Source organism: Pogona vitticeps, chromosome 4 (genome assembly GCF_051106095.1).
Source record: "Pogona vitticeps strain Pit_001003342236 chromosome 4, PviZW2.1, whole genome shotgun sequence".
Classification (NCBI taxonomy): Eukaryota; Metazoa; Chordata; class Lepidosauria; order Squamata; family Agamidae; genus Pogona; species Pogona vitticeps.
This window is the reverse complement of record NC_135786.1, coordinates 142775754-142792343: the sequence shown is the minus strand read 5'-3', so window position 1 is coordinate 142792343 and position 16590 is coordinate 142775754. Positions and strand designations below refer to the sequence as shown.

Below are 16590 nucleotides of genomic sequence, written 5' to 3'. Positions count from 1 at the left end.
TTCCATTGCAGATGTATTCGTTGTGTTCTGTTACAACATCTCAGTTCTCTGTCAATGTATTTTTAAATTCTGATATGTCATAGAAAAGATAGATACATGCAGAATTAGATTTCCATAATTCTGTCAGAAAACAATCAGTTGACAAAAGGACTTGAATGACTGACATACATTATCCTATTATTTTAAAATCTGAGTGCATTTTAAGTTGTCCTATTGTCTGTTTAGACCATTTGGGGCTTGAACATATTACTGTTTTACTCTATGCGACCACAGAAGTAGGACAGATAAATAATTGTGAGGATAGATGAAGAATGGCGTGCTCTTTGTGTATGCTGAAAAGCATTAATATAGATGCATTCTTCTCCCTTCTTACCTAGAATAGATCCATTGAATTCAGTGAGACCTAGAGTACATTGGATTATGATGGAACCATGGAATATATACCCACTTTATAGTATACACCTTAGGGTGTATTTTCCAGAACTGGACACTAGAAGGAGTCAGAAACCTTGCAATGTATAGCCTTTGATACTTCTGCATTTTCCAGCATCCACTTTAGAACTTGGAACTGATCATTTGCGGATCCCATGGTCCTATTTTATTTTAAATCAGTGTTGAAATACTTAGTGTGCATGTGTGTGTATCTAGGTGCCGTAAATTGCCCCGAGCTTTGAAGGAATGGCAAGCCTTTCTGGACCTAAAGAAGACAATTGATGACTTCAATGAATGTTGCCCTTTGCTTGACCTAATGTCCAACAAAGCCATGATGTCACGTCACTGGAAACGCATCACTGATCTCACTGACCACAGTTTTGATGTTGAAAATGAGACTTTCAAATTGAGAAACATCATGGAAGCACCTTTGCTGAAATATAAAGAAGAGATTGAGGTACTACAGACAGGTTTAAGATGGATACAGTAGTAATGACATGGCAGCATCCCCAGTACTGATGTGTGGGTTCAATATATTCTCCTTTCCACTCTACCCAGTCCTAAAGAATATATTGACATCTCATTTTCCATATTCTGCAACAGAATAACTGAAGGTACACTTACAAATTATTTTGTTAGATTTAGGATAGTAGCGTGTATCTACTCACTTGCTCAAAGGATTTTTTAAATTAAGATACGGTACTTCTATAAAAAACAGAAACTGAGCTTGTATAAGAAACAGAATGCTGAACACCTTCAGTCAAAGCCACAGTGATCACTAAAAGCCTGTTCTTAGTGCATGCTATTTGTGCTTAGCTACTGGGACATTGTTTCCATCTTGTGGTAGCAGCCAAAAGATGTGGCACAAGGGAGGGCATGGAAACGATATGTTTATAAACTTGAATTGTGCACTTAGGAACAGAGGGATTTTAACTGACGGTCAAGAACAGATAAATGTCTACTGAATGCTGACTTTATTTGTTCATCTGATAGATACTCATTGCTTTTGCATTGTGACTTTGCTGCAGTGAGCTCCCAGAAGCACAACTCAGCTTTCCACATGGTCTCTGCTTATCTAGGTCAGTCTTAACGCTTGAATAGATTCCCCAAAAGAAGGGAAGCAGTCCTTGTTTCAAGGTAGCATTTTATGATAAAACTTCTCATCCTAAAGAAAGGAAACTCAGATCACCAATGAGCCATCTCATCCCAAACATGAGCATATGGTTAATTCTGTTTTGTACCTTGATTCGTCCCAAATTGCAAGAGGTGAGCTCTTTGGTTTTGAAAGAGAGAAAACCCTGCCAACAAGAGCATTAAGTCCATTAAACACAATGGTTGAAATTCTGGTAGATGTGATATGCCAGTGAAACAGGAATGATGTTGTAATTAACAGCAGATTGCCATGAATTTCGACTGGCCTCACAAGGTGGAAGAAATTACTTGATAGCTGGACATTGAAAATGGGCCCTGAGTACAGACTTCTAATGATCACTGTGGTTTCGATTTAGGTATTCATCTTTGTTTCTTACATAAGTTCAGCTTCTGATTATTATGAAAGTACCTTAATTTTAACAACCCTTTGAGCAATAGAGGCACTATTATTTTTGGGAACATAGCTTTAACCATAACATGTTTAACTCTTTGTTCCTTTTTTTTCCTTTGGAGAATTTTCCTGCCTCTGAAAGCCTAGGAGCACATAGATATTAATGTTGGCAAAAGAAAGACGGTCTTTACTGACAAGCATCAGGGAAGGAGAAAATAATGTCAGGGAAGGGAAGATTTCATGCTGAAGTTGTTAAGTTCTCACTGCAGTAATTCTTGGACTGATTTGCTAGGATATCTGCATCAGTGCAATGAAGGAGAAGGAGATTGAACAGAAACTGAAACAAGTGATTGCTGAGTGGGACAACAAAACGTTCACTTTTGCCACCTTTAAAGCCCGAGGGGAGCTGCTGTTGAGGGGAGACAGCACTTCTGAAATAATTGCAAGCATGGAGGACAGCTTGATGGTTCTGGGCTCTCTAATGAGCAACAGGTACTATGCTAAACCCTTTTAAAAAGTCTGGTCTTATATTTATCAGCTTATCTTAACATCCTGGAAAAAAATATGTTAATTATTTCAGGTACAACACACCTTTCAAGGCTCAGATTCAAAAGTGGGTACAGTACTTGTCTAACACAACGGACATTATTGAGAACTGGATGACTGTACAGAATCTGTGGATATACTTGGAGGCTGTCTTTGTGGGTGGAGACATTGCCAAACAGCTTCCAAAGGTAGGAGCTTGCACTGTTTACCTGGAGAATCTGGAGATAGGTTGAGGCAGCCTGAGGACTCTGACATGATTGATTCTAGCAGTTCAGTACACATCTCAACAGGTGGCTGAAGACGATCTTCAGATCATTGCAAAAGAATGGAATCAGAACTGGTGAACACTGATTGATGTTTATAGTTTATCGTTCATGTTTATAGTTGTTAAAACAGTTGAGGCCCCTCCCTCCTTTGTGTCTTGAAACAGGAAGCCAAGCGTTTTTCTAACATTGATAAATCCTGGGTGAAGATTATGACCAGAGCTCATGAAATACCAAATGTGGTCCAGTGCTGTGTTGGAGACGAAACCATGGGACAGCTGCTTCCCCATTTGCTGGATCAGCTGGAAATTTGTCAGAAGTCTCTTACAGGGTGAGGCTGGTGACTAAGAAACCTTTCAGCAGTGGACAGTCAGTTATGGTTGCACTCAGAAGCAGAGCTAGCAAAACCAGGCCTGTTCCTCCTCCACCTCCCAAATTCCCCAGCTAACAAAGGCACTTATCCAAGCTGTACTAAAAGCAATTATGTTCCATTTATTGCAACAAGCGTGTGCCATAGTTTAACACTCCTTCAAGTGTTGAAGGAATAGCCTCCAGCTGTTGACATTATGCTCAGCACTAGAAACTACACAGTTTGAGATATTAATTTATCTCATAGTAATCTCTATAAAATAAGACAATGTAGGCTATAATTTAAGACCTTTGTCAAAGTATGCAAATTCAAAGATGAAGAATCTGCTGAGTATCTCCTTCTCTGTTACAATTCTGGTGTGGTAGTTTTGAATATCAAAAAGTGGAGCCCATATTATTTAGTTTTTGTTGGAAATGCCCTTAGCTTTTAAAATACTGTTCTTGGGCTTAGATGGATAGAAAAGAAGTTACCTTCAACCAAACCCAATCCTAAACCTACCATATTCATGGTAATAATAATAATTGTGTGCTGTCAAGTTGATTCCAATTTATGGATATCCTTCTCAGGATTTAATAGGTATAAAGTACTCAGAAATGGTTTACCATTGTTTTCTTCCGGAGTTGCTCTGGGATATGTATTTGCCCAAGGCTATGCAGGCTGGCTCTTCTCTGAAGAGGCAAATTAAGGAGTTGAACCCCAGTACTCCAACTCAGTAAGGTGTCCAGGCAGCTGTCTATTGGGAAAAAGGAACAAGAGATAGCACCAAAAGAGGCAACTAACTGAGGTCAATGGTCAATATAAGAATTAACCTTTGACCATTCACAAAGCCCCTTTGTACTAGCTAGCAAAGAAGCCCAGGAGTCATCAGTTATCTGTTGTTGTTTTTAACTTGGGAGACTACAATATATACTTTGGAACAAGCCATTATATTAAGCTGAGATTGTTTGTGGCCAACAGCCCATTTAAGGCAAAACTCCAACTATAGTCTCTTGGATTCCCCATAGCCTGAGGAAGAGATTGGAAGTAAATGAAGCTTCCTGATATCTTGAACTTGGTAGTTCTTGTTAGTTTAAGAGCCAGGAAACCTGGTGCTATCAACGCTCATTACCTCTGTTATTGACTATGTTGGTTGAACCATATGGGAGCTGTACTCCAAAATGCCTGCAGTAGCCCACTCCATTAAACTATCACTTATTCAAAGAAGCCAAGATTATAAACAAGGTTGATCCTGGTTTCTTTGAGCAAAGAATAATTTGAAATAAACAGAATCCCCGGTATTCAAACATTACAAGGACCTCTGGTTTAGGTGCAAACAGAAGGAAAAACTTTTTGTGCTCATTATCATGCCAAAGGAGGAGTAAGAAAAAAAGGGGTGCATGGATGCAAACATTGTGCACATGATATAGCCTAAAATGCTTGTGTTCCTTGTACTCGAAATATTTATTTGAATAAACCATGCAACTTGAAATATTTTAAATATTTGAATGAAACCAAAAATAATTATTGGACTAACACTATTTCAAGTCCATTTATGAGCTATTCTAGATACAGCTCTGCCTTTTTCTTGCTGGTTTATCATCGTGTTAGGCATACCTGGATGATAAGCAGTCTTCTTTATTTCATGAAGGTTTGCTTATCACCCTTCCATGCCAGGTAGTAATGTCAAAGCATATTAAGTTCCCTGGAGCAAAGTTTGGCTCAAAGTCTGTGATTAATGATGTATTCTCATTTGGTTGGTTTAGAAAAATTGTGTTATATAAATTTTCCATATCGCTTTTGTTTTTGTTGACATGCAGGTATTTGGAGAAAAAGCGACTATCCTTTCCTCGTTTCTTCTTTGTCTCAGACCCTGCTTTGTTGGAGATTCTGGGCCAAGCATCAGATTCTCACACAATCCAAGCTCACTTGCTCAATGTCTTCGATAACATCAAATCTGTAAAATTCCATGAAAAGGTGTGTTTAACTGTAACTTTGGTCTTACAATGAGAGTAATAGGGTCTGAATGCCTGCCAGTTCTTCATGCAACCAAATTTTTACCTCAGAAGTTTGAATTAAGAAGTCACCCTGGGACTTAATTAAGTCAATTCAGCTTGCGGCTTATAACCCGTCCATCCGTCAATTGTAGTGTCCATTCCCTTTTGAACATAGAGTAGAGCAGGAGCCATTTTCTCCTGGTAGGTACTGCTGCTTCTGTCATGTATAGCACTTTTACCTCAGGTAAAGCAGAGGAAAATGCCATGTTTTAATTTAGCTCTGAATATCTGGTGGTCAAATTAGACAATATGTTTATCGTATCTTTTTGCAGAGGTGCTCCTCCAAATGGAGAAATACGTTTGGCAAAACATATGATTTTTACTAACTCAACCCTGCATTTTTGTTTAATTTAAAAAGATCCACCATATTCTCTAGGTACTATGGAGTGGGAATTCATCACATTTTGGAGCTTTCCTGACTTGTTTTTGGTACATGGTCTGGTATGCTAAAATTTAACCAGTTTCAGTTTTGGAAAAATCTCCTTGAGGGTCTAAATCAGACACAATGGCCCAAAACTTGGCAAATTGCTCCCTCTACCTTCTAAGCACTGCTGCCCTAGGGTAAGGGGGGAAAAAGGCAAATTATGGGCCATGGACAGCACATATGGCCTTCTAAGATATTGAGGGTATATATAGTCTTTATACCTTTGGAAGTAATCCCCCCTATTCTGGGACATCACATTCACTCCTCTTCCCAAACATCCTCTGAAGCACCAGACTGAGTGCTAATAATGGAAGGAAAGGCAGAAGGACCATTAATGGAATCCACAAGCCCCATTCTGATTGCTTCCAGTTTTAGCCAAGCATACCCCCCACTATCCTCTCAGAACCAACAGAAAAGATACCACGTAAGATGGTAGGGAGAGCTTTCTGATACCTTTGTAAGACTTCAGAGAATGAACAGATTTGAAATGTAAGCTCATGAGAGTCTATTAATTTGTTGAGTTTAATTCTCTCATTAACTCCTGTAGGAAGCTTGCACAAGTAGAAAGAAAAACTTGATTTGAAATGTTAGAAAAGGAGGTTGCAGCTGGCTGTATAGCTCAGCGGATTGGAGCACCTTGATTCTCTTGTGTGCCTCCCCAGAGGAGAGCCAGCCTGTGTAGCCTTGGGTAAGCTGCACAACGTGAGAGTATCCCCAGAAGAAGGGAATGGTAAACCACTTCTGAGTATTCCACTCCTAGGAAACCCTTGAAAGGATCAGATAATTCATTTTATGTGATCATTTTTTTTAAAAGGCAGTCCTTTAGGGAAAATTTATTTTGATCTTCCTGTTTGTTGTTGTTGTTGTTGTTGTTGTTGTTGTTACAATAGCTGAGTTACGTTGCAGCCATTAGAGAGAAAAGATAATAGATCACTACCGTGCATCATTAAATAATGTAACAACAGATTTGTGTGTAATTACAAAACTAAGTATTTTTCCTGTTTGCTGAGTAAAAACTTCTAATATTGAATTCTCCCTGCAAACTAGATATACTGCCCCTAAAATCCTGAAGAGCCCCCCTGGATAGGCCCACTTCACTGGTTGAGAATAACTCATGTGGGATATAATGAAGATCTCACTTGTCATTCTTAAAAAATAATTAGCAGCTCATGTGAAACTTTAAATAATGCTTTATGTGTTGAAGAGTTAACCCCTCCCCTCTGTACAATACCCTCATTCTAAATTACTCTCCTCTGATAGCTAGAGCAAACATATAGGTGTTGTCGAGCATGTAGTTCTCACATTAAAATTTACTGAAGAGAAAGGGAAATACTACAGAGCCTCCATAGCTTGAAACAGTGACATAAAAGCCAACACGGGGAAGTCACTTTTTTATTGCATGACAATTCCTAGACTGTGAGCCATAATCTGTCCAAAGTCTGGTAAAGTGTTGTGCATGGAAATCCTAAGGTGAATGAGAGTAAATTTCCCCAGCCAGCCCAAGTTATGTCTCTCTTTAGCACTTCCCTTGAGTCTTTCCTTGAAGAGGATGCTTCACTATGTTTCTGTTTAATGCTGACCAACTTCAAAAAGTAGGGTCACATCAGATCTCAGTCAAAGCTTAGAAAAGTAGCTTTTAAAGCAGGCTTGTCCAACCTGCGGCCCGAGGGCCGCATGCAGCCCAGGTCGGCTCATAATGCGGCCCAGTGCAATTTTTTATTTTTAAGAAATTCCAAAGTTTCAAGTTACACTGCCGGCACTTGCGGCTGGAATGTGGCTGGGGCACGTCACAACGGTGGGAGGGGGAGAGGGAAGGAAGGAAGGAGTGGGAGGGGAGGGAACAGGGGAGCTGCATGACTGCATTGTGCTGTCCCCGTCAATAGGTGGACCCCTCCCGGCCCCATAAAGCCGTCGGAGTCGAAGCTGGCAGCCTCTGCTGTTTGAGATCGCAGCTGCCAGTAAGCGCGCTTGGAGCGGGGCTGCGGAGGATGGCTAGGGCTGCCCCCCCATGCAGCCCAAACCAAATTTATGTGCGGCTCAAACCAAATTTTCATCTTCTAATGTGGCCCAGGGAAGGTGAAAGGTTGGACACCCCTGTTTTAAAAAATACAACTACATTTGAGCTATGTACTATATAATACTGGTGCATTCCGGGAGTTGTGGCCTGCAAAAGTTGTCCATTTCTAAAAAAGGAATGCATAATGATTGAATGATTTGATGCAGATTTTTCACACAATATGTACAATTTGCAGGTTTATGACCGGATTCTTTCCATTTCATCTCGGGAAGGTGAGACTATTGAACTGGAAAAGCCTGTAATGGCAGAAGGAAATGTGGAGGTTTGGCTCAATTCCCTCCTGAAGGAGTCCCAGAGTTCTTTGCATCTGGTGATTCGACAGGCAGCTGCAAGTATTCAGGAACCAGACTTCCAACTAATAGAATTTCTTTCTTCCTTCCCTGCCCAGGTAAGTTTCTTATTTTATTATTAATTTTAGAGTCTATTTTCTTTTGTATTTTCTTTAATGAAACAGAAATGAGATGATGATACCAATTATTAAGAGGCTGGGTTTGATACAAAACCCTGTGCATATCATCACATATATTAATCCTTTCTCCAGGATGTCCTTCCAGTAGTGGTAACACCATTACGTTGATGTTCTATATTGAGTTTCGTAGGCTACCATTTAAGCAGGTAACAGTAGAATTACTTCAGCTTTCAACTCTGGTTTTGGGTTCTTAAGAAATATTGTTACTTCTCTGCTATGTCAACTGGCTTAGTTTTAGTGTTAAAACAACAATAACCCAAAGTTGCTTCAAGAATTGTATTTAACATCATGTATCATAATGCCCAGAGAGAGAGATAGAAAGGCAGCAAAGAGAAATATTCATATGAAATTTCCTCCGATGAACAAAGCTTAGTGTTTGAGCCATAACTTTCTGGAGGGTGATATCATCAAATCATCAGTTCCTAGCTGAAATGGGAATATTTGATTGATTCAAAGGCAGCTGTGAGAAAAAAAAAAACAAGTGCGCCCCCATTTCCATGATTGACTAGCCTCATCTGAAATAAAGTGTATATTTGGTCTGCCAATGCTTTCCTCTCTTAACTCATTCCTGCCGCACAGAAGTTTCTTCTAGTGCAGGCTTCTCTAAAGTAATGCCTTAGACTGTGACTTCCTTTGAGCTGCTGGGGATGATGGGACTTACAGTCTAATATATCTAGAGGGTGCCAGCTTGGGTAAGCCTGTTCTTGTGGTACAGAACAACTCCTGCCTTGTTTCGGTTTCTACACAATCGGTTGCTGGTTATCGCTTCTCCCTTAGTGGCTTCTAGTGTTGGTGTGCTTGTTCCTTACCCTGGAATTTGTTCTTGTCCTTCTCCACTTCAACTGACTCCTGTCTTTTCCAAAGTTGGGGCTGGCTGGCTGCTGGTGGACTGGCTGTAGGGCTTGGTTTTGGCTGTAGGGCTTGGTTTTGGCTGTGTTTCTGTCTGGCCATGTTTGTTTGTTTGTTTGTTTGTTTGCTTGCTTGTTTGTTTGTTTGTTTATTTATTTATTTATTTATTTATTTATTTATTTATTTATTTATTTATTTATTTATTTATTTATTTATTTATTTATTTATTTATTTATTTATCTTATATGCTGCCCACTCTACCCAAAGGTGGCTTACAACAATTAAAATACAATAAAAATACAATAAAAATATAAAACAATTAAAATACAATTAAAATGTTGCTCAAGATCCAGTGCAACTGTTAACCTTTCACATGTCTTTCCTTTCTACATTTCCTCTGAGAAGTTCAAGTAGAGCTGATGTGCTTATAATGACCCTACATAAAGTGTGAAGACTAGGAGGAGCTTCTTGTCCACAGTCCATCTCCATTCTAGCTCAAAGGTTCCCTGTCCCCATTCCATCTGATTTAGATTCTGCCTGCCCTAATTCTTACTATAGAAAAGGCAAGCCAGGTTTCAGTGTTCCTGAAGATTTAAGAAACTAGCTTCAAACATGCTTAGCAGCACAACCTAGTTAACTTCAACTGTAGTCAGGCTTGGTGACAATACAAGCCTTCAACAATGGATACATTTGTACAATTGATAAAGTTGAGTGTAATGCAGTAATCTGAAGGACTATTGAGGAGAGCTCTTTGTTTGCACATGTTCTCATTTTGAAAGGTTGCCGACTCCAAATCTGGTTTGAATAAATGGAATGATAAAAAGAGAGCATTTGGGACAGGGTTGTTGAAATTGCCTATTAGCTCTTAGCCTCTGGACACTAAGCTGAACAGGCACATAGATTCCCTACTTACAGTTTTCATTTCCTGGTAAAGTGAATTGTGTTAAATTATAGTAATTAATTCTACATTTGGATGTATGTGTATACCAATGCCTCAATAGGGAAAAAAATCGCAGAGCGAAGGGCAGTAAGCGGTTCACTTACCGACCTTCGCTTTGCGACCCGCCGATCAGCTGTTCGGCGGCTACAAAATGGCTGCCGGAAGCTGCAAAATGGCCGCGTGCAGCGTTTTCGTACCCTCGTTAAGCGAGGGGAGGGCGCAAAAATGGCTGCCGGCCATCAGAGAAACATCGCTTGAACGGTGAGTACAGTAGCTGATTGGAACGCATTAAACACTGTTTAATGCTTTCCAATGGGCTTTTCTGCCCCGCTTAGCGATGTTTTCACACACACTCATACATTCATATTTTATGGAAATATGTGGGCGAAATCCAGTTGCTGGTATCACTAGAGCAGGCCTGTTGAATCAGTGTCATTCACATCAGTCTTGACTTACAATTGAAAAACTTGTTCAATCTATTCTATCTGAAAATAGCAACTGGATTTATACCTGGGTCATCTTTTTTAAAGTAATGCATCTCTCTATCATTTAGCGAGGGTGATACACTCCCAAGTCTAAAAATCTGCAGATGAGAGGCATTCCAGTTTTTAAAACAAGGCAAATGCATTGATATATCCACCAGTGTGTCTTGTATTCTGGAAAGCTTGTCTACTCAGTATTACAACATGTTTTTTTTTTAAATTAAGGTTGGCTTGCTAGGGATTCAAATGATCTGGACTCGAGATGCTGAAGAAGCTTTGACGAATGCAAAATATGATAAGAAAATAATGCAGAAAACGAACCAGTTTTTCCTGGACCTTTTGAACACTCTGATAGACATGACTACAAAGGATCTGAGTCCTGTGGAGCGCGTCAAATATGAGACCCTGATCACAATTCACGTGCATCAGCGGGATATATTTGATGACCTGGTAAACCAACTTTTTTTTGTTCTAAATTGTCATCATAGAAAGATGGCTGTATTTTCAACATGGTGTGTGCATTTGTGTTTATTCTACAAATACAATAGCTGAGGGCCCACATACTATTTTGGAACTTTCTTACCTGACCAATCTTGGCAATGTTGTCTTCATTGTTTTGTGCTTGTTTCCATTTGCCCAAGGATGATCGTGTTTTTATCTCTGACTCTTCTCAAGAGCATTATCGGTATGCTCAGCAGCAGCACCTATACAACCCTGTCCTCAACAAGAGTCTGCAACAGCCAGGCTCTTTCTACATGATGGATTCTCAGTATTTCTTCCTTATTTCTACTCCTCTGTCTGGACAGCTCATGCTGCAAGAGGAACCTCATTTTGGAATGAGGTGGCCCCTTACTCTAGTAAAGAGCCACCTGTACTATAGAGCAGTGGTCCCCAACCTTTTCCAAACTGTGGACTGGTTGAGGGAACAGGCTCCATGCGTGGGGTGGGGCAGGGCACCCCCCATGCTCGTGGGTGGGTGAGGAGTGCTCACGGGTGGGCGGGGCGCACACTTGTGCATGCGGGGATGGAGTGGGAGTGTATGCACACATGCACAGATGGGTAGGGTGTGCTTATGGGTGGGCGGGGCATGCTCACCGGTGGGTGGGTGCACTCACACCCATACAGATGGCGGGGCACCCATGTGCACATGCATGGATGGGAGGGGAACACTCGTGGGTGGGTGGGGCATGCTTATGGGCAGGTGGGTGTGCACTCATGCATACACGGATGACGGGGCACCCATGCATGTGGGTGGGCTGGTTGTGCATGCGTGAGGGGAGTGGGTGTGGAGGGGGTGGGATATCTGTCTCTGCAGCCTGCTCCTGCCAAGTCCGTGGCCCGGTACTGGGCTGCAGACCCGGGGCTGGGTACCCTTGCTGTAGAGGGTCCACTTGCAAAGGAGGGCAGCGAAGGAGTTCAGGTGATGCTCTCTATCCTTCCGCAGGTCATTGCAGTCATGTTCATTATCATAATGTTTGCTGCTTCTCACGTTTTGCTTGCAAAATGGTCAGCAGCCCCCCTTCCCCCAGGATTTCCCTCTGAGTCAGAAATGCAAACACAAAGAGGAAATCTGGTCACAACAGAATGAAGAAACATGCCCCTCATTGCTCTGACTGGCCCCATACCCATCTCTAGATGAATATATTCAGAGATAGAGCTCAAAAAAGGCTAAGGAACATCCTTCCATTTCCACAAGGAAACAAGTGGTCCTGTCTAACTATATATCTCAATGGGGTTGTTTGTTGGAGTGGAAAAACACCACTTCCTCGTGGAATTTCATGGATACTCTTCCAGAATAAGGTGTGCATCATTAAGATGATGAAATAGCTAGTAATATATAACTCCTCTCTCTATGGCAACTGGGAGTGTTGTAAACCAGCCAGAACCCCATCCAGTCTCCTCCAGTGCTGTAGAGGAATGGGTTTTGACAGAAAAAGTCCATGTAGGTGCCTCACAAGAATGTGAAAATCTGGCACTTTCACTTTAGGCTGCGTATTTTAGAATCCCACCAACATTTTTGTCCCATCCGGTTTCTGGGTCTTTTATCTTTCTTGCATAAAAAATTCATGTCTGTTTGGATAAACATTTTTCCAAATGCCACATTTCCAACATATTGGCTGAAATCCTGTTGCTTAGTGTAGTAAATTGCAAATGGAGTAGGCCCATTGAATCAATGGAATTTATGGAGGAATTGACCCATGTACTCTAGTTGTGACTTATTATGCTAAGCAACAGGATTTCAGCCAGTACCCCACATCGACTAAAGGGGGTATGTCTGCATTCTAAAACATACACATTTTCTTTGTGCTGTTTCATGAACAGTCTTGCAGACCACAAACTGCATATACAACCCCTCCTCCATCCATAGTGTCAAGAATTATCTTTGTTTTCACAATAATTGCTTCCAACAAATGAACTGGATGCATGCCCATTCAGTATTGCCATAGTTCTTGATATATGACAGCCTGGTTTCTTGCTTCCAGTGCCGTATGCATATTAAGAATCCTACAGATTTCGAGTGGCTGAAACAATGCAGATTTTATTTCAATGAAGATTCAGACAAAATGATGATTAACATCACAGATGTGGCCTTCACTTATCAGAATGAATTTCTGGGCTGTACAGATAGACTTGTCATCACGCCTCTCACTGATAGGTGAGATACTTTTATGTTATTCAGGCTGCTTGATAGATTATATTAATGTTATTCACCAGTTTCTTATTTGGTAGTCATATATTCTTATTCAGCCCCACAGCCTGCCCAAAGCCCCCATCGCCTCCCTATTTAGTCCCATCATGTCCTCCTCTTTCTCGTCCTCTGCCTCCTCCACTGCTACCATCTTAAGAGACATCAGCCAAGCTTCCTTTCCAGAAGCCAGGCCTGCTGTCTCTATGCATGCCCAGCTCCTGGAAAGGAAGCCAGGACTACTGTTTCTCAAGATGGCAACAGAGGTGGAGGATGAAGAGGTGGCGGCAACAGGACTAGGTAGGTATGTGATGTGGACAGTGGAAGGGGGATGGGGATGGGGGACAGATTGCAGGGGTGGGGGGAAATGAACCAGGAAGTTTCTTAAATTGTAAAAAGGTTTGTGGTTCAGATTGGTTCTGATTTGTCAGTTTTGATCAACCCAAACCAATGAATTAGTGATTTTTAATGAACATCCTGGTTCGTTTTTAAGTTTGTGCCCCTCATCAGTGACTGAGGTCACTGATTTGTGGCATGTGATATTCATTCATAATATTGTGCAACAGGGTTTAGGAGGTGCAGTCTGCTATGGATCCATGAATGATCCAGGTATGCAGAATGAACTGTGAGCGAAACATTATAATCTGGTACTCCAGATTAATTCCAAATTATAATTGGGTGTATCTACCACCAGTCACTACCGTATTACTTAGTACTGTTTGACTAAGATGCATAAAAATTAACACAAGCTATTTACCTGCAATTGTTTGCATCCTGCCTTCCCACCTAATGCTGAATAAAGTACCTTGTTTGCTCATGACAGAAAGAATAAAATACAAAACAAAATGAATTGTAAATAAATATGTTTTTTAAAAAATAAAACTGAAAAGGTCAAAAACATATAGACCAACTCTGTGTCCTTGCCATGTTTATCCTATTTTGTGTTGACACTGTGCTGACAGATGGGTTCATGGATATGTGTTCTGTGTCTAACTAAAACAAATGCTGGTTCAGAGATATCGAGAGCGGATAACTTTTTTTTCACCTGGATAACCCCCGTTTACTGTAACTTCTGCATTTCTTAATTTCCACACCCAGGAATGCATTTCTCACATTTTAGTATTATTGCCTTGCTTTTGTATAAGAGGTTTTAAAGCCTTCTCTTTGGGTGTAATGTTGAACAAGTCCTTTATTTGCAGGTGTTACATTACTTTGGCTCAAGCGCTGGGTATGAGCATGGGGGGAGCACCTGCGGGACCTGCAGGAACTGGTAAAACTGAAACAACCAAGGACATGGGACGGTGCCTTGGAAAATACGTTGTGGTCTTCAATTGTTCTGACCAGATGGATTTTCGAGGATTGGGGAGGATTTTTAAAGGTCAGGATATCTCCTGCTGTAGAAATGGTGACCTTAAACTACAGCATTCATTTTCAAGTCATGATGCGCTGAATTGCATGTTAATTGTATGTTAATGTCTTGTTGTGAGAAAAATGAGAAAATCAGAATGGACATTTTTTGGGGGTGGGGAAATTTGAATTGTTTAATTTTGTTGCTTCATAATACTTACACTGTACATAAATGGGCATTTACTGAAAAGCTCAGAACCCAACTTTAGATGAGATTTTTTTGTATTGTGTCCTCAATTTGTGTAGTGTGATGTTTTCCCTGTTCTTGAAATTTATCCTGCTAACATTGTGTTTAGACATAATTTGGCTAATATTCAAATCAACAATCCCCCAAACTTCTGCATGCAGCTCATATGGTTTTCCTGTTCCCGAAAGTCCTTGGTTGACTCCCTTAATTATTGCTAGTGGTCTTATCACAATATAGCTGTAGGCAACAAAATGGTTCATTATAGGCAGTAATGTTCTATAATTAGAAAATGTGTATTACATTTTGTTATAATATTACAGAGATGGAAGAAGCCAAAGGCTATCTTGTTCTGCAACTGGCCATATGTGAGCCCCCTGAATGCAAGCATGAATGTTGCTACTTACAAATAACTATTTGCTTGTGTTAATTCCTTTTTGCAATAATAAAGCCATAATTAGGTTTCATTATAACTGTAAATTAATATGGGATAGCTTTATTCCTTTTATGACATAACTTTTACTTTTCAGTTACTTTTGTAGCTATGAAGTTTAGCTGTATTAAAAGATGGAAGAGAAATATCACCATTCCCTCTAAGTTGTACTGGTGAACGGCTGTGCAGTGCTATATTGGTGCTGTACACTTGCAGTTAGTGTTGCCACCCATTTGATTCCAGTCGCAGAAAACCACCCTGTTTATCCTAGAGTGGGAGAACCACTCAAACGTGGTGATGACTAGGGAACCTGCTTGGCTCCAGTGCCTCGCAATACTTCAGCCTTTCCCAACTGGGCAATGCTTCCAGGGAGTCCAAGAATCCATAAGGCTAGGCACTCTGAACCTCTACACCCAACTGACAAGGTAGAGCTGCCACCACACATATAAAAATATCAAGGTTCCTGGTAGCTGGTCAAGGCCAGACCTCGTTTTACTACCACAAACCCTCTGAGCCAAAACCCCAAATGGTTGAAGAATGTGTATAGTTTGTTAAAGACAGTTCCAAACAGTTTCAAAAAGGTTTCAAAAAGCACTTGAAGGAAAAAAAGAGAGAGGGGGGGAAGAGAATTTGAGACAAAAGATGAGGTGATTAAGAGAACCCTAGAAAATAATAAAATTAATCTAACCTACCTAATACTCACACATCAGCATAGAGTCAGCTGAGTTCTAAAGTGTAACACAGTGTGCATCCTTCCAGGTACAGCATAACAGGACAGCAACTGAGTATAGCACCTCCTGAGAAGTAAACTAAGCCAAATGAAGTAACTTTTCAACTCCTTGTGATTGGCAGACCATCTGAAATGGTCCAGAATGTGATCTCGCAGGAAGCACATTCTGGACCGTTTCAGATGGTCTGATGATCAGGCTTCAAGTTCCCTCAAATGTTCACAAAGACAAAAGCATATTCGGCCTCCTCCCATCACACAGCTGAAGTCATTTTCCAATTAGCACAGAGCCAAGGAACAAACTGAGTTGGCCTTGAAGACCTCATAATAATGATAAACTGCAGGTGTTACTTCCATCTCTTTCAGCCATTCCCAGGCATTGACAGAGAGCCTGAATTTTCCAAATGGATTCCATATTCCCCTAATTTCTCAGTCTCTTCACAATATCTATAGCTAATTACTTTGAAAGTATTTTTTCAAGATTTGCAAAAACCTTTCTGCTCCCTACAGCCAACTTGCACAACCATCCTAGACTTGAAAAGTTCCTTTTATGTGATCAAAGTAAAATATATCCGGTCCCTGAGTTGAGTTCCAGAGTTCAGACTGCCTTTCATTAGACCTGCTTCTAGTTAGCTTCTTAAATTCTTTTAAGCATGATGCTTTGAAGCAGTTGGGGATGCCCCTGATGTCTCATCATGTAACGGGGGCACAGATTTAGCTCCTTT

At 40.7% G+C, this 16590-nt stretch overlaps 1 protein-coding gene across 8 annotated transcripts in view; it reads left to right on the top strand.

Moving 5' to 3' along the window:
- Nucleotides 1-16590, top strand: part of DNAH5 (dynein axonemal heavy chain 5) — a 201611-nt gene that overhangs the window by 74178 nt on the left and 110843 nt on the right. For all 8 annotated transcript variants that reach the window (XM_078391705.1, XM_078391701.1, XM_072998500.2 and 5 more), the window contains 9 exons: nucleotides 649-889; nucleotides 2268-2467; nucleotides 2556-2709; nucleotides 2952-3115; nucleotides 4951-5107; nucleotides 7864-8076; nucleotides 10654-10878; nucleotides 12912-13084; nucleotides 14314-14492. In XM_078391705.1, the coding sequence (XP_078247831.1) occupies nucleotides 649-889; nucleotides 2268-2467; nucleotides 2556-2709; nucleotides 2952-3115; nucleotides 4951-5107; nucleotides 7864-8076; nucleotides 10654-10878; nucleotides 12912-13084; nucleotides 14314-14492 (1706 nt within the window). The remainder of the gene's footprint in view (nucleotides 1-648; nucleotides 890-2267; nucleotides 2468-2555; nucleotides 2710-2951; nucleotides 3116-4950; nucleotides 5108-7863; nucleotides 8077-10653; nucleotides 10879-12911; nucleotides 13085-14313; nucleotides 14493-16590) is intronic.